General features: G+C 49.4%; 1 protein-coding gene across 1 annotated transcript; it reads right to left on the bottom strand.

Annotated features, from left to right (window-relative positions):
- Positions 1 to 11,613: 11,613 nt before the first annotated feature.
- Positions 11,614 to 14,758, bottom strand: LOC146351331 (uncharacterized). The gene is given in 3 exon segments (XM_084845686.1): positions 11,614 to 12,303; positions 12,305 to 13,663; positions 14,003 to 14,758. Coding segments are annotated over 3 exon segments (2,805 nt in total).
- Positions 14,759 to 16,457: the final 1,699 nt, after the last annotated feature.

The following is a 16,457-nucleotide window of genomic DNA, read 5'->3' on the forward strand; positions in this document are numbered from 1 at the left end:
GTGAATACTTATGCAACCAACAAATGCCAGCCTGTTTTTGTTTAATTAGCTTTTGTGCCACAATAAAAATATTTTGCACTTTCAAAGCGTTAAATATGATGTGTAAATCAAATGGTACAAAGGCTAATTAAATCCATTTTCCAGGTTGTAACACAACAAAATGTGGAAAAGTCAAAAGTAAGTGTGTGGGGGGGGGAGGGGGGAGGGAGGGAGGGAGGGACAGACAGACACACAGAGAATACTTATGCAAGGCACTCTGTGTTAAGATGTAGTGTTATTCTGGAACATTATGGAGATATAAAAGCATGGGAGCCAGCAGCAGCAAACTTTGCACCTCTCACCTGCAAAGTTCACTTTTTGTGCAAAATTACTGCAAATGGACCTGCAGGAGTAGAAGGGTGCATTTTCATTTGGTCATAATAGCTGGGCAAAGAGGTAGTATTGAACCAGGAAATTATGAACTTTGCCAATGTTGCTGGAAAATATTTGCAACATTACTTGCTTGCAATGAAATCTGCATAGTTTCTTAGGTATGGGGGATAATTGTGCCCATATGCCCTCACCCGGCGCCAGCTTGTCTGGCTAAAAGGGGGGGGCCATTGCGGGCGGGTGGGGTGACATGACGCAGGGGCCTTTGATTGGTGCACCCCAGTGGCACCACCATGCAAGGAGGGGCAGGCTGAGTTGCCTTAAACTCAGCCCCCTACTCAAACTCAGCTCTCTGGCTCAACGCAGCTAGAGAGAACTACAGCTCCGCCAGGAACGACGAAGGACACCGGCCTGCTGGAGACCGGTGTCGTCGCGCACGCTGAGGGCCCCGGCTCTTGAGGCTGCAGTGCGCCTGCCCCCTCCTTTCTCCTTGGTCACGACGAGGGACTCTGGCCTGCTGGAGAACGGCTTCGTCCTCGTTCCAGCCGCCTGGACCCAGCATGCTTCTGCGCGCCAAAATCTTCGCTTGGTGATATTCTGCCCGCACGCCCGCCCGCTTGCCTGACGGGCCCGCTGGCTGCCAGGCCGGCTCACGGCCCGCCTGCCGGCCTGTCTACCCAGCCGCTGGCCTTGCCGACCTCTCCCTCCTCGCCTTGCCGGCCTCCCTGAGGTGTTGCTCCCGGCAGGAGGCGTCGGCGGGCGGGTGAGCGCGGCGCCGGTGTTTGCCGGCGGCAGCGCTCCAAGTGATGGTCTGACTGCCCCCCCCCACTGGTCAGCTGAGCCTGCCTGTTGGGAGGGGCGCCTGGCTGCTGAGCTGAGTCGGGGAGTGTATATCACAGCCCGATTGGTCGCCTCCCATGGGCTTGGGACGTCTCCCCCTCCCACCCAATAAATAAATAAATAAGGAAGGAAGGAAGGAAGGAAGGAAGGAAGGAAGGAAGACCTGCGGCTCAGTGGTAGAGCACATGCTTGGCATGCGGAAGGCCCCAGGTTAAATCCCCAGCCTCTCCAGGTAGGGCTACGAAATAATCCTGCCTGAAACTTTGGAGATCAGCTGCTGCCAGTCAGTGTCAACAATTCTGTGCTAGATGGGCCCAGAGTCTGACTCAGTATAAGGCAGCTTCCTATGTTTGTATGAAAAGAAAGCTTTAATTAAATAAATAATAATATTAATATTAATAATAATAAAATAATAAAAATTAATTAAATTACGATTATTAAATATTTAATTAATAAAATTGCGTAACAGCGGCGACTGCCTGTTTGGCGCCTCCCGTGACAGGGTGTCCTCGGCTGTGGGTGCCCACGCTCAAACGCAGCTCCATCAACTTTGGCCCCTGGCTGCGCCTCTTGAAAATCTGATTTTCTATCTAAATGGTAGTGCAGTGCTCCCATCTTCATCCCCAGGCCTCTCTGTCTCGGTCTGGAACTCATACCCACAGATCTTAAGACTGTGGGGTGGCTGCCTATTGTCTGGGGTGCCCAGCGGTTTTATTAACTCTTTGATGGTGTCAAGAGCTCCTTAGAGGGCTCTCTTAGTCTAATCCAGTAGCCAAGTCCAGACATAGACAAAGGGATTCTTTTCAAAGATTTATTCTTCCTTTGCAACTTAACAACTCTACAGGTATCAACTAGATCTGAGCAGCAGCATCCCTATGCCCTAAGCTGGAACAGTTGGTCCCCATCTGAAAAGCAATTACTGGCAGACCCCTGAATATAAGGACTAGGGAGAATCCCTCTCCTTTTCCCTTGGATCCTCGGTGCGCACCCGTTGAGTGCGCGCCTTCACTAAGTCTGCTATCTGTGCTCGGTCACTCCCTTGACTGCTAACTAAAACTAGGAATGTGGGGGGGAGGAAACTCCGTCAGCTGTTGGTCCTGGGAAAGAGGAGCGCGCTCCTCTCCCAGGAGCGACTGCTCTTCCTCAGCATTAGAACTACTCTGAGATTCTATGGGCTCAGTGTCCACCCTGACAGATGGCTTGCTTAATTCACCTCCTGCATCATGCCTCCTAAGAAGGGCCAGGGTGGTAAGAAAGGGAATGGGAGGGCCCCGCCCCCCTCCCCCCCTCCCCAAAGTCCACTGCCAAGGCCCGATTCTGACTCTGATGTGGACGCAGACCCGGTACTGGCATCAATTTTTTCTCGTTTGGAAGCTGCTGAGCGTTCCTCGGGGATCCCTCCTCCTCCCCTGGCCAGGCACAAAAAAAAAATAAAAAAAAAATCCTCAGTGGTCCAGCACAAGCGAACACGACAGCAGACCCAACGCTCGTTGCTCCTTTCTATTTCAGATCGCCTGGACGCTATTGAGGCATCCACCTCCTCTTCATCGGCTCTTCCAGAAGGCTCACTGCCTGGGGATCAGAGTGTGCCCATGATTGATACAGCTCGTCTCTGGGTTCAGGGCACCCGGACGCCATTGAGGCCTCCATCTCGCCTTCGCAGATTCACCATGGCAGCACCCCACCACTGTAGGCAGTCCACCTTCCTGCGGCATCTCCGTCAGCAGTGATCCAAGCAACATCCTCCTCCTTGGGGTTTCGCCCAGGCGACACAGCACACCTGAATAGGGGTGAACGAAAGTCACTTACCTTTTCTCGCAGCTTTTTCGCGGTGGGGGGGAGCGCTTCGCTGCTCCCCCCGCGAAGTTCAGGCCAGGGGGGGGAGGCTTCCCGCCTCGCCCGGCCGCGAACACGAAAGTAAAAAAAAAAACGTCCCCTGATAGTTCAGACGTAGACTACGGCGAAAATAAGGGCAACGCAAATAGCGTTGCCCTTATTTTCGCCGTAGTCTATGTAAACATTGACGTAGACTACAGCGACCAAATAAGGAACGGGAATGGCGGCTCCCTATGGGGGCCGCCATTATCCGTACACACTTTTTTTTTTTTTTTTTAAGTCACCCGTGATAGGCTACGTGACGATTCACGTAGCCTATCACGGCTGACTTTGCAAATCTAGCCGTGATAGGCTACGTGAATCGTCACGTAGCCTATCAGGGGACTTTTTTTTTTTTTCTTTCATTGCAATGGCGGGGGCGGCAGCCGGTTGAAAGACCGGCTGCCGCTCCCGCCCCGCTCGAACACCGGACGAACCGCCAGCCGGACCCGCCGCCGGGAGGGACATTCAGGGAAGGTAAGTCCCGTCACGGGGGGGGGGGCGGGGGGCGGGGGGGGCGGAGGATTTCTCCCCGAAACTTGTTCGGGGGGCTGAACACGTTGGCGCTCGGCCCCCCGAAGTTTCGGGGAGAAATTCTCCGCCATCCCTACACCTGAAGGCGGTCCGCCCTCATGAGGCATCTCCATCAGGAGCAATGCAAGTGGTATCGCCTCCCTTGATCCCGGGGACCCAGACACGGCTGCCCTGAATATGGGTGAGATGACTGCACCTCACCACAGTTGTTCAGACGGGTGACCCTTAGGGCTGTGGGGTTGCTGCCTTAGCTTACCTAACTGGGGGCGGTTGTCCCTCCCAATGTCATCTCCCTACATGACGCTCGGGCTGCCTGCAGCTCCGTCAGTCACACCCCAGTAACCCCAGCAGCTTAATGCATCATCTTACAGGGTTTTTTCCTGGATTAATTAGGATCCCTCGCCTGCCCCCGCCCGTTTTGGACATCCACGTAAGGGGCATATCAGATCCCTACGCTAATCTAGCGAGTTGTATTGTCACCAGGGCTACTCCTTCTCGTAATGTCTTTCACCCGAGGAGGGGTGTGAATGGCTTGTTGAGGCCTCTCACAGGAGGGCCACCATTGCCCTTCTCTGCGTAAGGACCTGTTTGACCAGGACCTTTCACTCCAATTTTGACTCCTTCCCAGCTGGGGTCGGCAACAGATCTGGCAGTGGCCACATTCACCAGGTGGTCTCCCGCACTGGCCCTCGGCCTATGGCGGGTCCGCTGCTTCAGCACTGCTATCTGTGCTGGGAGTAAAGCCCCAATGGGCACATGCTCCCAGGACACGTGCAGTTTTCATCGTGAAGGCTCCCTTGTAGCAGTCAGCACTCAGGCACCTCTTGTCCAATGCTCGGGGAGGGGAGGGTCCCCTTGGAAAAGCCGAGGCAGTAGGAAGCTGTGGATGGCCAATGCCTAGTAAGGTTGGCGCTGATACTCTGGCTTTAAGACACTACCCAACTGGGGGAACGCGTCTTAACTTGGAACACAGTTTATGCTAGGTTCTAGGACCCCCTAGCATTTTTTCTTTAGGTCAACATAGACCATCCCTACCTCGTAAGCAACATTTCTCCTCGCTAGGTGTTGACAGGTTCAGGAGAGGTTAACAATGCAGTACTGGCAGAAGGGTTTTAGCCCCTCCCCTTTTTTTCCACACCCCGTTAGCTATTCTAGGGATCTCCCTTCTCGAAATGGTGCCCAGGAAATCCTCTAGGGAGTTTATCCTGATTCGTAACCTCTCTTTCCTGAGGGCCAGTCAATTATCTCGAGATCCCTGATCATCTCTGCTCAGTGTGTCACACCTCTTCGATGAGGCAGCTGTCTTTGTCTGGGATCCTGGCCACGGGTCCCTGATGGGCATGTGCTACATGGAGTCCAAAGATGGTGGTCATTGTTCTGACCTAACACAAGTATTGCTTCCCCTTTTCTGTTACTTCGGTGCCCCTTAGCTCACAAAGGCTGAGGGCCTGTCTCCCACAGCAACATTCGGTGAAGCCAATCCGATACCCTTAGGTGTTATTCTCACCTCCCTCAGGACAATTTTCAGGTCCGTTAGGCACAGCTCCAATTAGTTATACATCAGGCATGGCTTCAACTTAGTAGGGCTTTAATGGCACCTCCTTTCGGAAGCGTGAGCCTCTCCTCAAAGCCGGACTGCGGACTCACATGGTTCTGCCCCTACCCCAAGGGGTTTCAGATTCTTAGGGCAGGTCCAATCGTGCAGTGGCCTGTAGAGTGGAGGCTGCCGCCCCCGCCAAGCACATTGAGGGGTAACCTTATAGCCAAGTCAGTAACCCCCCCCCCTTCGCTATGACAACATGACCACATTATTCATTCTCCGTCCTCCCGAAATTGGAGGGTCATGTCATGTGTCAGTGTGTTCGCGCTCCAGTGTCAGTATTACAACATCTGGTTCTGGGTCCACCATGTGCTGGGTTAGGCAAACCCAATTGTTGATGCCTTGTCATGAAATTAGGTCAACATCTTCCGGGCCTTAGCCCCGTGGGTGCTCCATTCCCAGATCCCATCCTTGCAGTACTATGGGAGATCGGGATACTGAAGCCAGGCATGCCAGCCTGCATTCCATGGCTCTCCGTACAGGAGCCACCTGCGACAGAGCAGGGTGTGTGTGCCGCGCATTAGGCAAAACCTCAGCGATAGGATTCATAGCCCTTATCTATAGATCATTGGCCACAATTTCATGCCTCTGTAAGAACAACAGACTATTTGTGACCATAAGTCGCAAGCTGGCCATTTAGCCTTCCAGCCCAGAAAGGTGGGTTTCACTGACTCCATGTCAGAATTTAGGTTTCGGCGTGCAAGATAGTGTTGGGCACAGATGTTTGCCTGCATTAGTAAATTAACCACCCTCTCTCTCCGGATACCCCTTTTGGGCTCCGGGGGTAATGGCCCTCCATTTGAGCTTTCCAATAAGACGTTTCCCTGTTCCACGTAGCAGCCCTAATGGAATGCAGGGTTGGTCTGGGCTCACAAGGCCGACTTGTCCCGGAGGGCCTTGATTTGCTGCAAGGTACAGGTCTGGCCCAAAGTAATCCATTTACATATTTGGTGATCAAATTGATCGGCATGGCAAGGGCACGGCAGTGGCCCACGGCCAAACGCAAGTCAACGGATTATGCTCTGGCGGCACCTTATGGGTTTTATGGCATGCCACGGGTCTGAGGAGGGGCCTCCTTTTTTTATCACTTCAACCGTTTGCTGTTGACTTAAGGGCAATTGTGTAGTTTCCCTTAATGTGCTTATTCCTGAGACCAGCAGACTCATTGTACACCGGTACGGGTGCTCTTACATGGGCATGTTTTGATGTCTGGAGCTGCATGAAGAGCTTGTATGTCTTCTTCAAAATTCAGCTTCTGTAACCCTGTCACATTAAGATCCAGTGGCTCCATACACGTGGCATATGGTGGGAGTCCCCTCCTCACTCTGTCCCACCAAGTTTGTCAGTCTTCCTCCGCAGGTCCAGGTGCTGCACATTGGAGGGAATGACTTTGGCTGTAAGCCAGGCGAGGACCTGATGGAACAGGCCTTGGTTGAGATGCAGGTGGTCCGGCATACCTGGCTGGAAGTAGCCTATTGCAGCCCTCACTGCTCCCATGGATCAATGGGAAGGAATGGAATGACGTTGCCAGTGGCAGGGCACGTTGGAAAGTGCACAGAGAAATGGCTTATTGCCAGGTGAATGAGGTGATGGATGCACCACCCGCCAGGGAATTCTGTGGACATGGAGCATTACAGGTAGGATGGTGTCTGCCTGTCTCATTTAGTGAATAACATATGTCTGTCTGATCTGCAAAGGGGCCTGCGGGAAGTTCTTCTGCGCAGGTGGGGGGAGTTTCACAAGCTCTAGGCTTGTGACTCCTGTGGCGGCTAGGACGGACAAAACAGAAAAGTAGGGATGGTGTGCATGCAGAGGCACCTTATGGTGACAGGTGATGCCTGAGGGCCCCCCAAACGGGTTGTGCGGCTCGACGGGGGGATAAGGGTTGCCTGGGAGACCAACCCTACTCACTCACCCAGGTGTTTCGCGGCACCGGGTTGGGGGTGACACCGGAAGGTCTACCTCCCCCAGAAGGGGCAGTCCGGAGGGATGGCGAGATCACCGCCACCCCTCAGGCTGGGTATGTTTTTGCCCAAGAAGTGCCAGCTAGCCGCTGACACAGTTAGATGCCCGTCCTAGTTACCCCTTTGCAGCTATTTCAATAAATGTGGCCCAATTTTCAACCCAAGCTTGTTGTCTGCGTCTTCTTTAACCCATCTCCGCTCGAAAGTTGTTCTTGTGGGCTTCTCATTGGAGCACCTAGTTTGTCACTGTGGAATCAGAATGCTGGACTAAGAATGGGAGAACTAGGGATGCTCGAGCTTCCTGAAATTCCCCTAACTTTACTCCAAAGCTCACTTCAGTTCAGTCCCATTCACATTTGTGACCCGTTTTTTGGTTTGTTCAAATGAAGTCGTGCATTTTTCAATTGTGCATTTTGTGAATGTGAACACAAGTTCAGGAATTTGCAATTGCAAGCAGAGATGGGTTAAAGAAGACACAGACAACTAGTTTGGGTTGAAAATCGGGCCACATTTATTGAAAATATCTGCAAAGGGGTAACTAGGAGGGGCATCTAACTGTGTCAGTGGCTAGCTGGCATTTCTTGGGCGAAAACACACCCAGCTTGAGGGGTGGCGGCGATCTCGCCTTCCCTCCGGACTGCCCCTTCTGGCCCCTATGACATCTCACCCCACCTGCCCGCAATGCTGGCACCACGGTTAGGGCACACATTTTCAGAGAACATGCACTCCCATTCGCATTTGGGATTGCAAACAGAGGATTTTTGAGTGATTTGCCAACTGAAATGAAATTCTCATATCTCCTTATGCTGGACTCAACAGGTCTTTGGTTTGACCCAGCATGGCTCTTGTTATTTATTTATTTTTTCATGTTCGTATGCCTCCCTTACATATGTGTTAAGTCAGCTTGCCAGCATTCAGTGACATCCAATGAGGAATTGTATAGGCATGGATTTGTTCTCCCAGCCTTTGCATAGGAGGAACCAGTCTGGATTTGCACACATAGAAAATCTGTCCAATGCATGGAAAGCCCTCTGGTGCAGGCACATCAGTAACTGGATCAGAGCATCATTGTGTAGCAGAAATCAAAGTCAGAGAGACCACGGAGTGAAGGAAAATGAGAGCTTCTTTATTTAACGCGCGGGCTTGAGGCTGGAATCTTTTCCAAAGAGCCAAAAGCCTTGAACTATGGTTACACATTTCTTTTATAGTAATGATGACATACATGCGACCCTTTCTCCCGTCCCCTCTTTCGTGGTTTTGCAGTTAGCACAGTTGTTTACAGTACAGGAAGTGGGCCACAGGATGTTCTATCTTAAGACATGGTTACAGCCTGCAGTAAGCAAAATGTTAAAGGCATGACTAGGTTGTGCAATCAAGCTTGCTGACAAAGGGCAGTTTCTTCATTGCTGATCTGTTGCTAAACTATACTAACGTTGCAGAAATATAAGACCACTCAGTCTGGCCTTAAATATGGCTACTACATTCCCCCCTTAAATGCATAATTTTCCTTACAATTATAGCATTTCTCAGCAACCTAGGTTATTTTATATCTTGCAGTGCTAACAGCGTATAGCGGGCAGCAGTCTTTGAGGTTAAGGCATTCAGCATATTTTTCAGGCAACGTATAAACCAGGGGATACAGAGACATAACAGTATTCCCATTAACACTACAGGCAGAATTAGAACAAATGCCGCCTTGAGCCAATTAAGATTTGGAATCCAAGAGGTCAGCCAGTCAAGCCAATCATTTTTCCCTATTGTGATATTGGCCACAATTTGGTGCAGTCTGTTGATTTGTTTATCTATAGCATTGCTATTGTCAGATAAATTGAAACAACAGAGGTTCTGATGGGTTTCACAACCTAAATGATGAAGGAGGTAGAGGTAATCTATACCAGCCCTGTTTTCTAGCACGGCACCTCTTAGGTCATGGAATTCTTTATTGAGCAAGGACAGAGCTTGTGAGGTGGCGTTTATACTTTTTGCCATGGCACAGGCCAACCGGTTAACCTCTAGACCATTTTCTAAGGCTAGCCCCCCTATCCCAACTAATGATACTGCTAATGCCAGCTTTTCTGAATCGGAGTAAAGTCGCAAATGGCTATTACAATCTTCAGTCAGCTTTAAAGCTCGACGTTGTCGGTGATGGGCTTTCTTTATCGGCCACGGGGGAAGAAAAGGGGCTAGGCGACTGAGGCAACATGGTTGGCTGTCGAACAAGTTGGCTGGAATAAATGACCACGTACGGGAACCACAGGTCCAAAACCATCCATCAGGTAAAAGTACATGTGCAAAATTAAAGGGAATATCCTGAACTGTTTTGCAATTTATGGATGGACCAGGGACAATTTTACATCTTTTTTTACAATTAATCATTCGTGCACACGTAGCATTTGTAGCGGCGACAATAGGGGTGTTTAAATAGAACTCTGCAGGGGGTAGAGTTTTTGAGACAGTACCCCATGAAGGATTATGAGAATAAGACAAATCTGTAGTATAACCCCTAATTTCTATTTTATCAGGTTGTCTACAGACAGGTATTAGACATGTGCTAATGAGCTTACTGGTGGGTAGGTTCTTTGGGAGGCAGAAGTGGGTGATTCCAGTGATGTTAGCTAAGTGTAGCCAATAGTTTTCAGCTAACTTTTGGGGCAGACCTTCTTCCTTAAAGACACCGCCTTGTGGGAATTTCTTTTTCTCTTTTATATCAGGCAAGAAATTTGGGACATCACCTTCTAGAACCTCTCTTTTACCTACGCCAGGTCCCCCTTTTCTACATGCTGTTAGAGAAACATAATTTACTACTACTAATATTACTAGCTTAGCAGCACACATACTTGATCTTCTTGGGATCTGACCGTACGCTGGGTGGACAGTCTCCCGGTGTGTCCACAGTAGGGTCTAGTCTGAATCTTCTTACTGTTTTTTCAAAGTGATTTTTAAAGAATTTTCAGGATTCCTGTTTATAGTCCATTCCCCCTCCCTTGCCCTCTTGACTCGCGTCCAGTGTATCCAGGGCTTAATTCCAGCTACTTTTACAGCTGTAGGGGTGGAAAGTATAACAGTATTTGGTCCTTTCCATTTGGGAATCAGAGGGTCATCTCTCCATTCTTTGATCCACACCTCATCCCCTGGTTGGAAGGGATGAATTTCTGTAATGGGAATTGGGGGTTGGTTCTCCAAGACAAACCGGCGTTGAGCTTGGAGAACTTTGCCCAGTGCTTGAATTTCCTGCCTTAGACTGACATTCGCTAGTTCTTGTAGGTCTCCTCTTAACCCAACTAATATTTGAGGAGGCCTGCCGTACATTAACTCAAAAGGGGACAAACCAGTAATTTTGTGAGGAGTACAGCGAATTCTAAACAGAGCTAAGGGCAACATTTCTGTCCATTTTCTCTTAGTTTCTTGACATAACTTGGCTAAGTGGGTCTTAAGGGTTCGATTCATCCTCTCTACCTGTCCAGAACTTTGCGGACGGTAAGCACAATGGAGTTTCCATTGAATGCCAAGTAACGAGTTAATTTCTTGCAATACTTTGTCAATAAAAGCAGGACCATTATCAGATCCAATGAATAGAGGTAGGCCATGTCTGGGGATAATGTCCCTCATTAAGGCCCTTATAACTTCTCTAGCTTTTTCAGTCCGGGTGGGATAGGCTTCTACCCATTTGGTATAAGTACATACAAAAACTAATAAGTGGCGATAATGTTCTGCCTTGGGCATGTCGGTGAAATCGACCAGTAGGGCTTCAAAAGGGAGAGAACCATATTGCTGAATTCCTGGTGGAGGCCCTTTTCCTTGTCTTGGATTATTTTTGGAACATTCTACACATCGCGCAGACGCTGAATTGGCAAGGCCGTGCATGCCATTGATGTAAACTTGCTTCTGTAGCAATGCTGCCAGGGCAGTTTTTCCTAGATGGGTAGCTTTGTGTGCCATTTGTACAATACTCCAAGCAAGCCGATGAGGTACATAGATTTGTCCATCTGGCAACTCCCACCACTTTTTGGCTGTTTTTTTAGCTTGGAGGGAATTAACAGCCATCTGATCTTCTTCTGGAGTATATGCTGGACACATATCCGCCAAGTTGACTTGGAACAGCGGAGTTGCTGTGACCGTTACTTCTTCTCTTTCTATATTTTGTCCCTTTTGGAGGGCAGCTTGTTTTGCTACTTGATCCGCCCATCTATTTCCTTTTGCTACATCGCTGGTCCCTTTTTGATGTCCGCGGCAATGCATTACCGCCACTTGTTTAGGGTGCCATACAGCATCTAATAAAGCAGATATTTCTGCAACGTTCTTGAGACCTTGGCCAACTGAATTTATTAATCCTTTTTCATGATACAATGCTCCATGGGCGTGGAGGGTAGTGAAGGCATACTTGGAGTCCATGTAAATATTGACGGTAAGTCTAGCGGCTAATGTTAGAGCTCAAATAAGAGCAATTAATTCTGCTCTTTGGGCTGAGGTTCCTACAGGCAAGGGATTGGCCTCAATGACTTTGTCGTTTGTTACTATTGCATAGCCGGCATATCTTTTTCCATTTTGGACAAAACTGCTTCCATCAGTAAAATAAGTGACATCTGGGTGTGGCCAAGGACTATCACGCAAGTCTGGACGGCTGGAGTAAACTTCATCCATAGTTTTGATGCAGTCATGTTCGGGCTGACTTCCTGGCGCTATTGGTAGTAACGTAGCTGGATTTAAGTTGGATGACACTTCTAACTTGATACGCGGGTTCTCACAGAGCATGGCTTGGTATTTGGTCATGCACTCATTGGTGAACCAATAATTCCCCTTGTATTCCATCAGGGTGAGTACTGCATGTGGAACTCGAACAGTTAATTCTTGTCCCATTGATAACTTATCTGCTTCTTGGACTAAGAGGGCTGTTGCTGCAATGGCCTTTAAACATGCTGGCCAGCCTTTTGCGACCGGGTCTAATTGCTTAGATAAATATGCAACAGGTCGCTGCCAGGAGCCTAGCTGCTGCGTTAGTACTCCTACAGCTACATTGTCTCGCTCGTGCACATACAGTAGAAAAGGCTTAGTCACATCAGGCAGTCCTAGAGCTGGCGCTTGGAGTAGTGCTGTTTTAATATTTTTGAAAGCTTTTTTTCTGGGACTCTTCCCACTGAAACGGTGCCGTCTCGGGGCCTTTAGTAGCTTCATACAAGGGCTTGCACATGACAGCGAAGTTAGGAATCCAAATTCTACAGAATCCAGCGGCCCCCAGAAACTCTCGCACTTGTTTTCTAGTGGCCGGCTCAGGCAAGGCACACACAGTCTCTTTTCGTTCGGGGCCCAATTCTCTCTGATGTTGAGACACTATAAACCCTAGATCCCACACCTGGGTTTTACATAGCTGCGCCTTTTTCCGGGACACTTTGTATCCGCGTTCCCACAGAAGGTGTAACAATTCTCGTGTCCCTTGCCAACACTCAAGTTCTGATGATGCTGCAAGAAGCAAATCATCTACGTACTGCAGCAGAACTCTTTTTCCCGGTTCCGAATGGAAATTTTGAAGGTCTTGACTTAGGGCGGTCCCAAACAGCGTAGGGGAGTTTTTAAAACCTTGTGGTAAACGACACCAAGTTAATTGGGTTTTTCTCCCTGTCAGTTGATCTTCCCACTGAAATGCAAAGATAGCTTGACTTGTGGGGGCCAGTCGGATGCAGAAGAAAGCATCTTTCAGGTCTAAAATAGTAAAATGAGTAGCTTCGGATGGAATTAATCCTAGCAAAACATAGGGATTTGGGACGACTGGATGTATTGTCACGGTTGCTTGGTTGACCATCATCAGGTCTTGCACTGGACGGTATTCTTCAGTGCCGGGCTTCTTCACTGGCAGAAGGGGTGTATTCCACAGTGACTGACATTCTTGGAGTATCCCATATTTTAGTAGACGATCTAGGTGCTTCTGTATTCCTAGTATCGCTTGGCGTGGCAGTGGATACTGTCGCACATGTACTGGTATTGCTCCTGGTTTTAACTCAACTACAACTGGAGGCACACATCTGGCCATTCTTGGAGGGTTATCTTCCGCCCATACTCCAGGCACCTGAAAGGCTTGCCATGGCTCTTCATCAAGAACTGGCATGGTCCAATGTAGTCTCCACTCTTCCTCTTGCGGATAAGTGAGTGTCAAAAGCTTGCCCTTCTGAGGCTGCCGAAAGGCTACAGCCGCTGTTCCGTCTTCTTCAAAGGATATTTGAGCCCTTAATTTTGATAACAAATCTCATCCTAATAATGGCATTGGACACTCGGGCAGATATAAAAACTGATGCTTTACTATATGGCTCCCAAGCTGACAAGTCCTTTGTTGTAACAAATGCCTTTCCTCTACTACTCCAGTCGCCCCTACTACTCGTACCTTTTGATGGGTGAGGGGTGCCACTGGGTAGGTTATTACAGAGGAGGCCGCTCCGGTGTCTATCATAAAATTAATATTTCGGCCCCCAACAGTGGCGGTGACAAAGGGCTCCCCGGGGCCAAGATGAAGGGGGCCCGGTCTGTCCTATTCGAGACTTTCTGTCGCGGCCATCCCCGTGAAAGGATTCATCTCATATCTCTCTGTGGACTCTCCTTGCCTCTGCCAATTATTAGGTTGCCAGCTTGGCTGCCCCCCTGCTCACCCTTGGTATTCTCCTTGATTCCCTTCTTGGTACATTGATGGTCCACCTTGACACTCACGCCACCAATGTCCATCTTTTCCACACTGTGCACACTGATTTCTCCTCAAAAGTTCTCTTCTTCCTCTTCCACGTCCTCTTTGCCCTCTGCCTCTTCCTCTGCCTCTTTCTCCAATTTGTGGCCCTACTAGTGCTGCAGCTAGTAGTTCTGCCTTTTTAACCATTCTCTTCTCTTTCTCTTTCTTTTCTTCTTGATCTCGATTCACATACACTTCCTGAGCAACTTCTAAGAGTTCTGTCAAATTTTTTCCTGCAAACCCAGTCAACTTTTGAAGCTTTTTCCGGATGTCTTTGTAACTTTGGGCTACGAAAGCCATGTTGACTACCTTCAGGTTATCTGGGGCTTCGGGGTCGAGGGGGGTATACTGGCGGTATGCATCTAAGAGGTGTTCTAGATACTCTCCAGGGGCTTCGGTTGCGCCTTGCAGCACTTCGGAGACTTTAGTCATATTTATAGACTTCTTCATACCCGCCCTCATAGCCTGCAACAGCAGGGTTTGATACTGGGTAAGACGCTCTAATCCCGCGGGGGTATTTGGTTCCCAATGGGGATTCTCTAAGGGCACTCTTTCTCTCATCCATCCTTGGGGGTTTACATGGTTTTCAGGAGCCCTTTCTAAGGCAATACGCTCTACCTGTTGATGGATTCGTCGCCTTTCTTCTGTGGTGAATAATGTCAATAGTAGCTGTTGGCAATCTTGCCAATTGGGCATATGTGAGGCCATAATACTAGAGCATAGCTCTACTAACTCATGAGGTTTTGTAGTATAGGAGGCATAATGGGTTTTCCAATTTAATAAGTCTGAGGTTGTAAAAGGCGCATAGGTATAAGTTTGAACTGGAATATAATGCGCCTCTGCCTCTGGGTCCGGGTTATGCACCATCTGGGTTACTTGCCTCAGGGGAAATAAATGTTGAGCCTTGTTTTCCGACTGACAAACAGTAGGTGAGCTCTCTTCGTCACTTTGTCGGAACAAACATCTTTTCTTAAGGGCATTTGCTGATTTTACTAAATCTGCAGCCCAATTCCTTAAACTTTCCAGTTCTTCAGTTTCCTTACTTAATGCTGTTTGAGGCGATAAAAGAGAACCTTCAGACCCTACAGAAATAGACGTCTCTGCAGGCATCATGGGGGAGTTGGGGGCAGTAGTTGAAAGCGGTGAATTATTGCCTGCTAGGCTTGAAGCCAATGGTGACAGTTCCAAATCGAAACGTGGGGCTATGGTACGGTTTCTGCGGGGAGGCCAGGGAGACGACATAGGCTCAGGAACTCCTGTGTTTTGGCGCGGTGGCCTCACGGTGACATGGGCCCGCAGTGGGAGTGGGGCATAGGCGGGTGGCAATGCCGTTAGCTCTGTTAAGTCTTCATTTGGGGCGTCTAACACTGGTTGCATTTTATTGGCTATCTTTTCCTTTCTAAGCACTAAAATTTGGCCTGGGTTTCTAAGCATTTCTTAAGCCAGGGGGGAGAGGTGCAGACCACAGAATCCCATGAATCAATGTAGGGAAATTGGTCTGGATGCCCAGGCTCCCCTACCACAATGGCATATACACGACTAATTGAGCTAAGATCTAAAGAGCCTTCAGTGGGCCATCCCACACCAAAAGACGGCCACTCTACTTCACACAAGGTTCGCAACCGTTGTGGAGTCATGGGGGGGTCACCATAATCTCCACTGAAACCCTTCTTAAAATTCTTTAACATACATCCCAAGGGGGTGCAAGGTTTGCTTCCCCCTCCACCCATAACCTCCCTCCTAAATTGAAGACAGACACAATTAGGGAATAGGGATTAGTCAGTGAGTAAGGGGTCTCATTGGCCGACACAAGAGGATTTTATACACCACGCACTTTGCTACTGGCCTGGGCACCCGGACGGTCAACGGTATGCTTCAGAAACCGCAGTAGCCACTCACACAGTCATCATTCTCTCCACTACATCCATATGTCCCTGCCACCCACTTTTCCCACTTTTTACCAGAGCGGAAAACGGCTTCCCCAGCTTCCTCAGCTTCCTACTGAGTACTGGCGTGCTGGGTACTGGCGCCCACTCGGGGGTGTGATCAGGCCCCCCTTCTACTCACAAGGAGTAGGTCCTTTTCGTATACGTATACTAACACTGACCTTCTTCACAAGGCGGGGCCCTCTTTTTTTCTGCCCAGTGGCCTTTCTCCCTAAAGGCAGGGCCCTCTTTTTCCATATACTTGCCTTTCTCCTGAAGGCTTCCAATGTGGGTTTCAACGCAATTTCACCTGCGATACAGGCAGGGCTCAAATTCCTTTCTCCGCTCGCAGGGGTTCCCTAGATGCTCACAGCCGTTCAGGAGATCCCGGCGCAAGCGGTCTCCCGTTCACCCGACAAAAAGGTCGGTGGCGCCAAGAAGGGAAAATGTGCGCCAAGGTCTCCCTCCTGGTGCGGCGAAAAAGAGCAGGCAAGTGCCACCTGTCTGGCTTAGAGCTGCCACATCCGAGTCACGGCACCATTTATGTAGCAGAAATCAAAGTCAGAGAGACCACGGAGTGAAGGAAAATGAGAGCTTCTTTATTTAACGCGCGGGCTTGAGGCTGGAATCTTTTCCAAAGA

This window comes from Heloderma suspectum, chromosome 3, assembly GCF_057233095.1.
Source record: "Heloderma suspectum isolate Gila_16-S chromosome 3, 16-S_ref, whole genome shotgun sequence".
Taxonomy (NCBI): Eukaryota; Metazoa; Chordata; class Lepidosauria; order Squamata; family Helodermatidae; genus Heloderma; species Heloderma suspectum.